A 15,641-nucleotide genomic window follows, 5' to 3' on the forward strand; every position below is an offset into this window, starting at 1 on the left:
ATATTAGGACCTCTGAATAGGGAAGGGAGCTCTCTGCAAATTACTGCATTATTCTAATTTTATTTTATAAGAAGCTGTTAAGTCAGCGAATGCTTTTAAAGAGGCTACAACTCTGAAGTCTGTATTGTGCTTCTTGCAGCTAAGCCTACTTCCCAGCAACCCATCTCTGATGAGGTATTAATACAACTATGAAATGACAATCAGTCTACATGCAGGGAATAAGTCCTTTTAGAACTTTTCTTGTACATTATGGTCAGGATTTCTATTTTAATAGACTACTAATCAATTCAGTATGATATCAGGGCAGAGGCTGAGCATCATCCACATCTGGCTGAAAATGGAACCAAGTTATAAATCACTGACAGATTTCTGCTGAAGCAGGCTAAATCCTCTCCAGAGTTTAGCAGACACTACTGAAGTTAGAGGTGAATGTCTATCCCTAATCATTTATGTGAAGGATAGAGACTGAACTCTAGCATGGCTAATGTAGCATCTGCCCACAGTCCAAAGCTGTTTTCCATCTACCACAGTTGGATGGCTCTAAATTAAATAATTCAAGTAGTTAATGATGCTTGCTGTCTTCTTGTTTGGTGCTGTTCAGTTTGTAGAGCACATTGGGATCTTGGAAGGTTTACAAATTGTGAATCGGATCTGAGCTTGTTTCTATGCGCTGAAGTAAATGCAGTTGCTCCAGATGTGTGGCTATATCATTTAGAACAAGAGTGGCCAACCTGTGGCATGGGTGCCAGAAATAGCACAGGCAGCCACTCTGTGTGGCATGCAGCAGATCAGGGAGGGGACAGGCAGCACAGTAATAGATACGGCAGGAAGCAGAAAGCAAAGCAACTAATTGGGCAGGGAGGACAGGGCAGGAAGTTGAAAGATGAGCAGCAGATCAGGCAGGAGAAGGGAATTGGAGAAGCATTTGGAGAGGGTCTGGGGCTAATTTGTGGCATGCCTCCTAGAAAGTTTGGCCCCTGCTGATTCAGAACATGCTCTGGCCCTTTTCCTGCATGTATATTTCAGAATCACATCATCCATTAGGAGGCAAGAAGCTGCTAAAGAGTGAGGCAGCTTCTAGGACAGTTCAGTACTGGAAGTGAAGGCTACTCTTTGAAACTTCAGGAGAAATTTTAGGAGTGTAGAATGTAATTACCAAAATGGCATATTGGTGGTCCCCTGTACTCATGCAGCAAGCACCTGGGAACCTTAGAATAACCCCATCAGAATGGTCTGGTCTCTGCCAGATTACATTTCTCCAACGATTCATGCTATGTGTCCTCCAGAACTAAAGAGAAATGGAAATCAATTGCTCTTGCAGACTGTGGTCTCCTGGATTTTTTATTCTGATTTTTTTTCTTAACTGCAGGTCATTTCATGGGCAACAACACAGTGATTGATGTTTTGAGGAGAGAAGGGTATGAGGTAGAACACACTGCTGCTGGACAACCCATCAACAAGTAATATATGTATATTTTTATCATAGTTGATAAGCCATAGAAAGAGAGACATAAATAAGAGCTGTTCCATGTGGACTGTTCTCTGCTATTTCCCAATGCAATTAGTTTCCTGTGTTTTATCTTCTACAAGCTGATTTGGAAACAGAATTTGCATGACACCTGCTAAGTAGTTTTTTAACATGAATTGCAGATATTTTTCCCTGAATTTTCAGGATTTTAATCAGCCAGTTGTTATCAGGAGTGAGCTAAACGTATGCCTTCTTGGGCAAGCTATCCCAGTATAGTAGTCCATGCAAAGGCAAAACTCTGACTATACTGGTTTACAACCCCTGTCCATCTCCCTAGCTTGACACTTCCTGTCGCACCCCCTGTGCTTCTGGGCTCCTATTTCAGTCCCTTCCTCTTCTCATGTGCTTAGCCATTTTCTCTCCTCTGGCCCTTCTTCCCTTATCTACAAGTGTGATATCTTATTACTTAGCCCAAAAGCTTTCCTTTTTTTCTCAGCTGCCAACCTGTATCCCCTTTTCCTCTCTAAGATTCCCCGTACATGCAACTCTGACCTTGTTGTCTTGACTTCTTCTCCAGCAACTGTCCTTGATCTTTTCCAAAGAGTTTTTCAGCCTCTCCACTCTGGAGTAGGCCTCTCCACACTGCCTTGTGAGCCTCTTCTTTCTAATGGATAGATATCAGGGGTAGCTGCTCTTCCTCCAGGTTCTGCTCCTTTTTAAGCTAGGATGTATTTCGATGTTAGTTGTCCTTGATAAGCGTTTCATCTTCATCCCCTCTGGTGGCTCCTCATTCTTTCCTAGCTGTGAGTATTTGTCTGGATTCTGCCCTGCTCCATGCTCTCTCTCCAAGTGATTTCATTTCCCATAATTCCAATTGCCAAAGAACTTCCAACTTTAACTCCTTCCCTCTGAGACCAGAATTGATCTTCCATTGACTTGGCTGTCTCCTATGGACTTCCTGCCACTGTGTCAAATTCGACCTCCAATCTCTTGTCCTGCCTCTTCTCTCTGTTGCCTTGTCTGTGTCACTGTTCTCCTTGACTGGTTTGTCACCTTAAGGCCAGCTCCTCCTCTCTTCTATCCCCCGCCACACACTCCTCTTCTAGCTTAGTATGTCTACAATATTTCCTTTTCTTCCCTCTTCTCACTGCTTAGATCCTTATTCATGTCTCAATCACCTTTTCCCATATTTATGTTGTTTCCCTTTTGCCCCCTTTCTTCTAACCACAAATATTTCCTTCCCTGACCAACCCCCATGCCTTCCAAAGGGGCTGTCTGGGATAGGGGTTTCTTTGTGTTCCATATGTGTATAGTGTCTGGCACAGTGCTGGAGGCACCTACCCAGTAAAGCAATATGAATAAGTAATGACAAGATACCTTTTCTCCTGAGTGGAGCACATGATTTTCCTCCTTGGCTCTCTCAGTCAAGCTTCCTATCAGATCAAATTTTCCTGAGTTTTCTGAAGAGATGTGGAAAGTGTTCTGTAGGGAGAAGGAATCACCAACACATTTACAGGCTGGGGGATGACCCTCTCAGCAGCACTGTGGCAGAAAGGGATCTCAGAATTATAGCTGACTCCAAGATGAACATGAGTCATCAATGTGATGAAGTGATCAATAAAGCTAACCGCACTTTATCATGCATTAGCAGATGCATCATAAACAGATCTAGGGAGGTGCTACTTCCCCTCTATGCAGCACTAGTAAGGCTGCAGCTGGAGTACTGCATCCAGTTTTGGGTGCCGTGTTTCAAGAGGGACGTGGATAACCTTGAGAGGGTCCAGCGGAGAGCTACTTGTATGGCTGGGAGTCTGCAGGTAAGGCCCTATGAGGAGAGATTGAGGGACCTAAATATCCTCAGTCTCCACAAGGGAAGGCTGAGTGGTGATCTTTTGGCCACCTACAAATTCACTGGGGGGGACAGCAAGGGATAGGAGATGCTCTGTTTACCAGGGCGCCCCCTGGAGTAACTATAAATAATGGCCACAAACTGACAGAGAGCAGATTCAGGCTGGACATCAGGAAGAACTTCTTTATGGTAAGGGTGGCCAGAATGTGGAATGGGCTTCCAAGGGAGGTGGTGCTCTCCTCTACCTTGGGGTCTTTAAGAGGAGACTCGACAAGCACCTGGCTGGGGTCATCTGACCCCAGCACTCTTTACTGCCCAGGGTAGGAAGTCAGACTCTGATGATCTGCTGAGGTCCCTTCCAACCTTAATGTCTGTGAATCTATGAAAGCTTCCTGCACTTGCACCTAGACTTTGTTCAGCTTGGCCTTCTCTATCCATGCTTTGTCATAACTCTATTGTCAGATAGGGGTGGGCATTTACCTTGTTGTGGACAAGCCCTCTAGATATAACTTTCTTATATACAAGTGCTGAAGTCTTAACCTTAATTTAGACAAACACTAAGTTTACCCTTAATTTAGACAGGACCTCTGTGCTTGGCCATATGACTTAAGTATGCTATATTTGAGTTTTGGGTGCGGTTTAAGAAAGAAACTCTTTTATGAGTTTTCTGTAGACCAGCTTCTAAGTGGCTGGGGATTGTATGCCCTACAGGCTACACCACTGTGGGCTGTGCACTGCATGGGCCATACCTGCATGAGCCACAGGCCCCTGGGTGGACCTCTCCCCCCACAACTGCACTGTGCACATGGGCACCCCAGACTCACCTTCAGCTTCTCAGCTATGGGCTCCTCCAGCACTGCGGACTGTGCTGCCCTTCCTTCCCTCCCCACTTGGGCCAGGGTCAGGAAGTGGAAGTGGGAGGAGAGAGAGGGGGACCCCAGCTGCTGCTGCAGCTGGAGCAGTAGCGGGATGGGCAGCCAGGTGGGAGCTCGGGGCTGCAAATTGACCCTTCTCAGGCTTCATGCAGCCTGCAGATTACCAGTTAGACAGCTGTACTATAGAAGAATAAAATATCTTGGTACATGATGGTTTCTGCTGGAAGGAGGACTTTAGCCAGGCATTCTTTAAAACTTCTTTAGCAATTTTCTGAAATCTAGAGAGAAAGAGATCAAATTTCATTAAATTCCACGTAGCGCTTATTTGACATGTGAACAAAAACAGAGTTCAAATCACACAGGAGAACCGTGGCCCCATGGAAATCAATGGCAAAACTCCTGTTGACCTAAATTGGGTCAGAATTTCACTCATCATATTTCAGACACCAAAAGGGATCACAGGTTTCAAAGACTTGAAGGGCAGCTGGGCACCTGACTCCTACTGGAAATCAGTGAAAGCTCAGCACCCAAATAACTGCCTTTGAAGCAGCGTGGTCTCTGGCCCAAATCGAAAGTTACAGCACTTCAGCCAGTTCATAGTCACTGCTGGAAATGAAGTCTTTTCTAGGGTCTGTGATTAACAGCTCCTGATAAAGTCAGTCAAAGAAGATGGGGGTTTAAGCCTTTGTTCAGAAGGACCTAAAAAATAGATGTTGAAAGTTCAAGAATAGTCCTCTCATACCATTTGAAAGCAAGTTTAAAGATAGGAAATTAGTTTAAAACAGGCTGAATACAAAAGAGAAGGAAAACGTTTGAAATGATGTGGAAAATGGTTAATGTGGCTTCTGAGAAGAATGGTAACAGGACACAAAGATTTTCACATCAAGTTCACTCATTTGAACTTGTTTAGGCCTGTAAATTGCCACAAGCCATTGTCAGAGGATAACCACTCTCTGTGAGTAGATCTCAATACAGACCATCATGGACACGTAACCACATCTCTAGGCCCATGGTGGCAAGCTGGACCTATGGTGGCATGGCACAGAAACATAGATCAGAGTGGGCCTGGGGATAGAATTGCCTTTTCAGCCTCATACAGGATCCCTCCTGGCCAAGGGCAAGTCATGTGGAATCATGTGTACCATGCCACAGTCTGGCCTCTGCCAATCTCATCAGTCCCTGGGTCTGTCAGCTTGGTACCTTTCATTTGCCCTAGTATTACTTTATCTGCCCTATCTATTTTTTTTTTTTTTTTTTGCAAATAGTGTGATAAATGTGTAAAAGAAATAAAACGGAATGCCACAAAACATAATATGAATCAAAGGGGGATCTTTTGTGAAAAGGCCTGCTCTCCCTGGGGCATGACAGTGTGTAGTAGCTGTGCCCATCAGGGAAACCTCAACTTCATAGGCGACTGGTGCCTCCTGAGTCAGGGAGGAGCACCAGATGACTGATAGGGGGGTCCCCCAGCAGCCGATCACTGAGCCAGTGGCAAAACCAGAAGTGCACTTCTGCAGGCACTTCCAGTTTCATGGTTGGTGCTTCCAGGAAGTGCACAGCTGATCTCAGGGGGTACACATGCACCTGTGTGCACCTCCTACGCATCACAAATGCTCAACTTTGTCTTAAGGCCACCTGAAGCATCTGTTGAGATACCGTGGTTGTGCCAAGGGGACAGAGAGGGAACAAGAACTGAGCAGCATGTGTGTGTGTGTGTGTGTGTGTGTGTGTGTGTGTGTGTTCATGCTCCCATGGGGAGGAACCATCAGGGAGCAAAGATGAGCAGTGGTGAGCCAGCCCCAGTGGGGCTAGATAAGGACTAGGGCATTGGAAGAGGGCAGAAATTGGAGCACAGGGGGTAGGGGTAGGACTCTCAGTGTGTGGTGAAGGGTAGGGAGGGTAGATAAATGGCTCCAGCCCCACAGCAGAGAGCACTGAGAACAGCTATATATAGTGTCCTGAATATAATCAAGTTCCCAGTGCCTCTATTTTGAGCTTTTAAATAGTATTACTGGTTTTAGGTTGAATATATATTGCATAAAATATTCATCATATAATCACAGTCATAATGAGTGCACCTCCTGCCCCCCTCCCCACCTCCTGCAGCTGCTGCTGCACTCAAGGAGAGTCAGTAAGTGTTACACACTGTGGGGGAGGAGGGTGGACTCTGGCCCCAGGGGAGAAGGATGCTCCTGTGGATCTGTGTACCTTTGTGTTCCTTTTTATCACAGGCCTGCTGCTGTTCAAAACATCTCCTGCTGATTCCCCTGCAGAAAGCACAGCAGGAAAGGCTTATGCCCTTAACTCTCTCAAGACTAGGATGCTCATGCATTCTGGAGAACAGACCAGGCACCTTGTCCAGGCAAACAGACCAAGCACTTTCTGCCTATTCTGCATTCACAGGAATGCTTGGATTCCTAACTCTTCTCTGTCATGTTCATCGTGGTGAGCCTAGTATCCTGCCCCGCCTAAAGGAGTGTCAGTCCCCTTTTGGAAGAGTTGTTGTTTCAGAACAGGTCAGATAATGGTATTTAGGGAGTGGAGAATAGTAACTAGGGGACTGTTCAGGTCACCTTAGGTTACCATAGGCAGCATTGTCTTTCAGTGGGGCTTAAAGGTGGATAGGAAGCATTGTCTTTCAGTGGGGCTTAAAGGTGGATAGGACAGGGACTTTGTGGGCAAGCTCAGGAAGGTACCAAGGGTCACAGAAGTGATATTCAAAAGCTGCTCAAGGGGTAAACAGGTTTGGGGTGGAAATTGAAGGAGGAAAGTTTGGAGGTCAGCTGGTGTTTTGCCGTGCAATCCCAACCTTGTATCAGGTGCCCCTACCAGAGAGCTGCAGGGAAACCCACTCTTCTGAGCTTCTCTCAGCCAGGGCTCTTGAGTATCCTCCCCATTCAGTTCCTGACTTTCTTTTGGGAAACAAGGTCAGATTTTCTCCTCATTTCACACTTCCCCTTCCAAGGCAGGCTTGCTCAGTGTTCTGCATCCTTCCCAACTCTCAACTGTCTGACTGCAACTTGCTTTCTGCTCCATTATAGTTTTAGGTATGGGTCTGGTCCAAAAATAACAAATCCTCACTGCAGTCAGCTCCTCTCCTAAGAGCCCACCTCATTTGGGTTGCAGGGAAAGAAGGGAAGTGCAGGCTTTAATCACATAGCATATATAGCTGGCAAAGGGAACATTTTCACAGTGGTTTGTGTTCTTTCCCTTTCATATTTCAGCCCAAGTCTGTCTCCAGCCTTGTCTAATTCAGCGATGCTGCTCCTTTTCTTCTCACTATAAATTAGTTTCCAGATCGTTCAGGCCTTTGCATCACTCTGACTTGACCCAAAGACCTGAACATCTACTTTCCATGTGCTGAAAGGGGATTTGTTCATGCTACTCCCTGGGGAGGAGGGAAGGAAAATCCCTGCATGCTATACCCCAGGGGGTTGGCTTGTAGCTCTTGCAGCCACATCCTGGTATTGGTCTCAGCTTAGAGCTGTGCTCTCTGCCTTGGAATGAGCACCAGGGGGATAGTGCCTGTCTGAGGAGGGAGAGCAGGGATGAGTCATCTGCTCCCTCAATCAGGACGAAGCAGATTTCTCCTCAAGCTGCATCAGCCCCGCTTGCACCCAGGTGAACAGGGTGGATGACAGCTGCACCCCCAACCCCTTAGCCTCTTTGTGGAGCAGGAGTGAGTTAGATCCCACTTGCCCCAACCTTGGGAAAGAAAGAAACTTCCTGTTTGCCCCTGCCTCCAGCCTCGATCATGAAAACATCTCCTCTCTATGGTATATGTGAGATTTGCTGCCCTGGAAACAAATTCAGTTGTGTCCCTGAGCTCTAGGACTGGCCTGGATGGCTTCTGGACCCATGGGCTGCAGTCAGCAGGCTGACTCAACACACCTCACCAAAGCTACCCATCCTATATCACCCCCTCCCCACATGCTGCAGAAGCTATCTCAGCATCTTCCATGGATCTCTCTACAAGCATCCTGCTAAGGGAAGACAATGCTGCTGTTCCAACTTTAGCGATAGGAAACAGAGGAACAAATAGACTAAATGAATTGTCCAGTGTCACTTCAGCAGCTAGTAGTAAGGTAGGGAACTGAACTCCGGTCTTGTAGCTCTTAGATTAGTGCCCAAACCATTGGGCTTGTCTTCCCACTTTTAAGCAAAGCTTCTGATCTTGCATTTCTATTTCCTAGAGCTTAGTTCAAGGTGAACTGCAGAACAGGTGTTAGAAGGAATTAACATTTTAACAAAGGGCATGTCTGTGATGAACACAAGTGTCATGCAGAGCTCCTTTGGGTAACAAAAACAGCAGCTGCACTCAGGCATGTTTTCTAGGTCCTGATTTGCAGTATAAATGTACTCTAAGATCCGTTCAGAAGCTGCATCAAGCCATTCATTAATGTCCAGTTAGAGGCCATGTACGTGTCAGCCCTGCTTTAGGAGCAGGTTAGACAAAAATCGGTCATGAATGTTTTTAGTATTGCTGCTCCTGCCTCAGGGCTGGGAGTGGGTATTCTGGATGACTTGTGTTCCTCTTTTCTCCAATTCTTTAAGGGACTGAACAGGAGAAGGGACTGCTCATGGGGGCTAACTCTTTTCATCTGCAGGTTGCTGGTTTACAGGATGCACAGTGGTAGCAGTGAGGGTCATCGACCAGTGGAACAGAGGATGTGATAAATCCTCCACACTTGGAGGTCTTGGAGTCAAGGCCAGGCACACTTTGGCTCCAGCCTATTTGGGCTCAGGACCAGAATCCCAAGCTCTGCAGCAGATCTAATTAGAAACGTTGGGGATTTGCCGATCCAGCTGATTTCAGGATATGGAAAAAGTGCTTAGCACTTAACTGTCAAAGTTTTTGTAATACAGCCAGCCAGATGCACTATGTTGTTCTTAAATGACTGCCTTTTCTCAGGCCAAATCTGATCACTGCTCTTTGGGTTTGATTCTTTTTTTTCCAGGTCCTTTTAATTGAAGAGGATCTGTATGAATTTAGGTCTGACTTTGCGGGGTGGTGGGTAAATAAACAGCAGGACTTAAGCCAGCATCTGTCATGGTGATCATGGCTTCCTTGTCATTGTACTGAGACCTCCTCTTAGGCCCTTTCAAACTTTTTCACTTGTTTCTCCTTTCCCAGTGGAAAAAACCCGAAAACATTGTCCACCTCCTCTTCCTTGTCGCCAGCGTACACCTCATATGTGATTTCACAGGAGCTCCCGCCACATCTGCACGCCCAGAAGGAAGAAGAGGAGATTCTGCCTCACCTGCTGCTGCCTGAGAGCATTGACCTGCTGGAGAAAGGAGACCGGAAATACAAGAAGAAGAAGAAGAAGCAACAGAAAAAGCAGCATCTCCGCCAGTTTAATGACCTCTGGGTCCGCATTGAGGAAAGGTATATACCTGGTGGGGAGGGAGGATGATCTGCTAGGTTGGCTGAGTACCCTGCCCCAAATCCTGTGTTTTGACCTCTTCAGTGCCCATCCAAAGCAGGAGGCACCCTCACAAGCTGCTAGCCAGACACTTGTTTCAATCAGGTTTAGCATCAGAAATGAGGTGGAGACTAAGGTACTTGTTTGCCTGGCCAAGAGAGCTGACTCAACTCGGGAACAGCCAGATCAACTTTTTGACGTGTGCGTTGTTCCTCAAGTGCCTTCCTCCAGCCACTGTCCTCCCACTCGCCACTGAATGTGACTCTTTCATGTTCTCTTATTTCCTTTCCATCTGCTGCAGTATAAGCCCAGTTCTCTCCATTCAGTTGCCTTTTGGAGACATTTTCGCCTATGCAGTGTGACAATTTGAAAACAATTTCTTCCCACATTGCACGTGTGTTAATGACCCAGGACAACAGGGAATCATGTTCTGGCATATTTTTAAGTAAGTTTCTAGATTCAGTCCATTGGGCCTCCATAAACCATTCTTCATTATCATCTCAGATGTACCAGATATGATGGGGAACTTCATACCTTCGTGATATACTAGGTCACCTAATGCCGTAATTTTCCCATTGCTCTAAATAATCCAAGTGACCTAATAATCTAATAATAATCTAATAATCCAAGTTACATGGGAGATGGTACAGTGACAAGTACTCTTCTGGTTTACATGTCTGGGCAACTGTGTTATTTATTACATATAATTGCATATTTTATTTCAATTCAGTTAATTAAATTGATACTAGTTGTGATTGTTATTATTGTGGGTGATATTAGGTGTGCATATGGCAGAAAGCTCTAATGGAGAACACTGATTCAGTAGGTGCCTCAAGTTATGTTCACATGCAGACAAGGTTCTTTGGGTGAATATGATATTTTTTGTTAAGCTGGAAAAAAATGTTAAGCAAGCTTTTGGGTTCAAAAACCCTTCGTCAGGCTCAGGAAGTTTCAGCAGTTGGTGTGTGCTCTTCCTGGATGGAGTGAAAAGTAAAGAAGCCAGAGGCTGGGCTGGTTCAGCTTTACACATGCATTTTTCGCCACTTAATCAGTGGACCATGCCTGGGCCTAGAGCTAATCCTGTGTGTTTGCAAGATGCAGAGACTTCAGGGAGCCCAGGACAATAGGAGGCATTCCAACTTAATCTGGAGGAAGGACAGGGTTGTTAATTTCAACTGCAGGGATGTGCTAGTGCACAGCAGAAAGAAAGGCCCATAGGGAAAACAAAGCTGATACATTTATGTCAGCAGTTACTACCTAGCAAACTGCTCCAGGTATTTGTGCCTTTATGACCTTGGGAATGACTGAGATCAGATTTACTTTTTATTTTTTTGGCTTGCAGTTCTCTCCCTCTCCACCTATGGAATACATTGTTTGAGCTGGGAGCACAATCTAATGCACAGCGGCTGCTTCCAGACATTTAAAAAAACCAAAATGGTGTTTTACTTTAAATTCAGCACACTCCTGTGCCAAGCCCAGTGCATGCCCAGAAGAGGCAGCGCATTAGTTGGGCTCGGCTTGCCTAATGTCTGTATAGATCGGGTGCTTTAATGGGGCTTTTTTGGTGCTTTTATCTAATAGCGGATTGAATCAGCTGTTAGATAAAAGCACCAAAAAGTCCCGCTGAAGCGCCTGATCTATGCAAATGCTGTAGAGCCAGGTTGAATTAATGCACTGCTTCTTTCAGTAAAGTATGTTTGTTTGTTTTTTTGGGTTTTGTTTTTTTTTAATGTCTGCAGGCAACTGGAGATTACACCACCAGCTGTTTTTAGTGATAACCTCAGAAGCAGTCAGTGATGGATGGGCTGCCCAAACAACCTCTGTACAGGGGAGGGTGGAAGTGAACAGAGGTTTGCATTTGTGTCCTGTGGATAGGGGAAACTGTAGGAACTCAGTGCTTCTGCAGTAAGGCTATAGAAATGATTGCCAGTGAGCAGCAATGCCTGCCATGGCTCTTCCTATTAGATTCTTTCCCAAACAGGGACTTCTGTGCTTTGTTTGACTGCAATGAATCTAGCAGGACTTCACATCACAGATATGCTGTTATCCCCATGTAATGGACAGTTCCTCTAATTGCTATTGGTAGGGGCCTGTGCTGTGCTAACTACCCCATCTAGTGGTAATATTTGATGTATGGCAGATGAAATACAGCTGGTCAGACAAGCCGCTCAGATTTAATACAGGTTTCCCTCGCTTTATGGGGGTTCTATATGTGAGAATTCGCTCTTATGCAATAACCCTTTTTATACCAAAAATTAATTATATGCAAGGTACATTCACTCTTATGTGATCAGTGTGGTGGAAGCCCACAGTCAGCTGTTTTGTGCGGTGCATTATAGGAGTGATGAACACCAAAATATAGTCTCCTGTGTGGATCTGTGCTCCTCACTCATTGTCTGCGACACGTTTCTGTAGTTGCCATCCTCATTACGGTAACATTCACCACCACCCTGTGCTTGTGTGTACTGACTGCTGTTGGTGAGTACCAAAACTGTCATGTAAAAGTGGTAGAAATGGGTCTGGGGGTCAGTACAGTCAGTCTTGGAACTATTTGTTACACTGGGAGGTGGATTCCCTTTATGCAAATTCTAGTTATACACCGTTTTCCAGGAACGTGTGTACAGCATAAAGCGAGGGAAACCTGTTCTCAGTTGCTACCTTATCTAAATTCGCAGCCCTTATTTATATGTGTCCTTGTCATTGGCCACTGACAGGTAAATCTGCTACGTTTGTTTTGCTTGGGTCTGGGCCATCCATAACTTTGCTCTTATGAGCACATAAACATTCAAGGCCTAGCCAGAGTGATTTAAGGCAGTCTTGTAGTGGGTTTGGCTGAATTGCTTTGGTCTGTGCTCCTGTATGTGTCTGCTGTCAGCCCTGTTCCTTTGTTGTACTGCCAGTTGGCTTCTTTCCAGTTACTGTAGGAGCCTCCTGCCAGGCCTTTTGGTAGGGAATGGTAAGTGTTTTTAAAAAGGATACTAATTGCCTTCAAATTCCCAAAGCATTTTTGCAGAATGCACTTGGGCTCAAATAAAGCTAGGATAGTGCATAGCAGCTGGGGAGCACCAAAGCAAGTGGAATGAACATACTTTTGTCATGGGGCAGGTGGGCTTGCTTTTAATTTTGCTGAAATTTATCATAGCTTCCACCTAGCAATGTTGGGCTGTGTGGCGTTGAGCTGAGTCAGCTGATAGCCCCAAGTCAAATTGGCTGCAACTTGTTATCCACAGAGAGCAGTACCCACAGCTCTCATTCCTGGATGCAGCCCGCTTGTTGCAGGGATGTCTGCTCCTCTGTTGCTAGACATTGGGAAGGGTTCTAACAATTGCTTTTCCTTGTCTTTACTCCCAACCCATGTATACCCTACATATGGGCTTTCTCTGTCCGCCATTGGCAGCAGTTTTCATGGAGTATTGTTTATGTGAAGCCTACGGAAGAGCCATGTTCTTGCTAACACACGTGCAAACTGGGGGACGGCTGAGGAAGACCAGAAAGAGCTTCTGCCAAACTGTTGAAAGCATACCCTTCAGTGTCTTGTATGTAGAAAGCATGCTGATTCGCAATCCCATCTCTGCTGTTCCTCTGAATGGCTGCCATGAAGCCAAAATGCTAGCCTCAGGAGATCAGGAAGGCTGCTCTTTACTACTTCCATGAACCTGTCAGCCATTCATCCAGTAGATCCTGACGCTGGGGCAAGAGAAACTTCCCCATCACATTGCCCCCCTTGTATACCACTAATTCCCTTCCCTTACAACGCCATATTGAAGCTCAGCTGCATGGTAATTGTAGTGTGAGGTGGGGGCTGAGTTGTTGCTCAGGGCATTCTGCTGTCACTGACATTGGGTATCTATCCAGGTATTTGGATAGGAATGTGACCCATGTGTGTTTCTGTACCTTTCCCCAAGGTTAAGGGCAAGAGCGTAGTGCCCAGCCAGTAACAGCAGGGGTAATCTGAGAGTCCTCCTCTCAGTGTGGAGGGCAAGTCTGTGCAGGATTGCCTTCATGGGGGTGGGATCTAGATTTGAACGTTAAGTCCCTACTCAAGAAACATTCTGCTGATGCCAATGTCACAGTCAGCTATTGTGCTATTTCCAGCCTCCCCTGTTTTGGGAAAGGTCATTGGGATGGTAACCCAACAGCCCCAAGCACATTCTGGATGCTATCAGATTCCTAGACCCTTGTCTCTGGTTTTTGCTCTGAGTATAGCACAGAGACTGAAGCTGGGGACTAGATGTAGAAAACCAAATGACACTGAATCCTGCCAGAACAGTAGTGCTGGGCAGACAAAGTGATCTGGTGGGGATTGGGACACATCATAGATGGGATTCAGTCTCCCCTTGTTACTGTGGTTCACAGCCTTGGGGTACTTTTGGATCCTGTGCTGCAACTAGATCTCCAAGTAACAGTGGTAGCTAGGTTTCACCAACTCCATCTGATGAGCAGGTTGTGACTTTCTTTTTAAATCAGATATATGCCATTATCTATACCTTCATCACTTCAAGGCTACACTACTGAATTGGGCTGCCCTTGATGAGTTTCTGAAAGCTTCAGCTGGTGCAGAATGTGGGGACCCACCATCTAATGAGTTTGGATCACCAGGAGCACATAACTCCAGTTGCTCCCAAAAGTTTTCTGGATGCAATTCAGAATGCCAGTTTTGACCTATCAGGCCCTTGAGGATCTAAATTCACAGCCCTTATTTATATACATCCTTGTCATTGGCCACTGACAGGCAGATCTGCCAGGTTTGTTTTGCTTGGGTCTGGACCATGCATTACTTTACTCCTTTAAATAATCTGGGCACTATATACTTAAGGAATCACCTTCTCCCTTATGTCCCTTTGCAATCCCTAAAAGCAGCTGAGAGGAGCTGCCTGCAAGTACCAGGTGCCAAGTTTGCTTGGTGAGACCACGTGGGAGATCATTCTCACTAGTCACTCCTCTGCTCTGAAACGCCTTCCCCCTTGAGGTCTGCAAGGGCTCAAGCCTGGGCATCTTCTGGAAGCACTGACAAATCTTCTGATTTGAACAGGCATTTAGCAGGCAAGACTAAGCTGGGATATTGTTTAAGGAGTTTTTGGTATATATGTAATTGTAATATTCTACTTGCTTTTGTAAGATTGGGAGGTACCCCACAAGCTGCTTCAGACCCTCCTCTGGCCGGGTCTGCAATAGGCTGCAATTTGATTCCTGGTTCATTCAGTGTTCCCTGACCAGACACCTTTTGTTTGCTTTATAGTACCACCGACCCACCTCCACGGATTCGCATCATTAATGGATATATTACAGTGGAACCCCAGCCACGAGGACACGGGCGATCCAGCCACATCCAGGCAGATGCCAGCAGAGCTCATGTGCCTTTCCAGTCTCTGTACCTCTTATTATTGACTTTGGCTTTGCATATGCTACCTGCGCTACAATGAGACTTGGCATTAAACCACAGGGGCCTTGTCTAAAGCACAAATTTTGGGGGGAAATATAGAAGAAAAGACTGTCCAAGTGTGACACTTGTTCTGTGGAATGTTCTCGAACCTCCTCCTTTTCCTGAATCTGGACCATTAACATGATTAACTTGTTTGACATGCCCAATACAGGAGAAGATACTTTTAATGAGAGCCATTATTTATCCTTCTCTTGCAGAAGAATTATTTCATGTTATCCCATAATGCTTTTGGGAGATGTATAATGTTGCTGTAACATAGCTGCTGTTTAGCTGTATGAATTTGACTAAATACATTTTGATTTTGGTTTTGGTTTGGAAGTTTTTTTTATTGATTGCCTTGTGAGACAAAATGTTTTAAACTACCACTAACTTGTTAATTACCTTGGCTGGAAGAGAATATCTTGGTCACATCAGCGGGACTGAAAGGAAAAGCTTGGTCCTATGTCTGCATTTCTTTGGTTTCTCACCAAATTATATATGTAAGTTTAAGGCAAAATATTCAAAAGCATTTAAGTGACATGGGAATTTTAAGTCCCATTGAAAGTCATACTTAGGACTAGCATATGCAAACCAGTCTACC

At 45.5% G+C, this 15,641-nt stretch overlaps 1 protein-coding gene across 1 annotated transcript in view; it reads left to right on the forward strand.

The window, feature by feature from the left end:
- LOC109323267 (metalloprotease TIKI1-like) overlaps positions 1–15,371 on the forward strand; it is a 150,892-nt gene extending 135,521 nt beyond the window's left edge. The window contains exons 4-6 of the mRNA XM_019554718.1: positions 1,370–1,460; positions 9,327–9,581; positions 14,858–15,371. Coding sequence (XP_019410263.1) covers positions 1,370–1,460; positions 9,327–9,581; positions 14,858–15,041 — 530 coding nt within the window. The 3' untranslated portion in view covers positions 15,042–15,371. The remainder of the gene's footprint in view (positions 1–1,369; positions 1,461–9,326; positions 9,582–14,857) is intronic.
- The last annotated feature ends 270 nt before the right edge of the window (positions 15,372–15,641 follow it).

Source organism: Crocodylus porosus, unplaced genomic scaffold (assembly GCF_001723895.1).
Source record: "Crocodylus porosus isolate Cpor-Errol unplaced genomic scaffold, CroPor_comp1, whole genome shotgun sequence".
Classification (NCBI taxonomy): Eukaryota; Metazoa; Chordata; order Crocodylia; family Crocodylidae; genus Crocodylus; species Crocodylus porosus.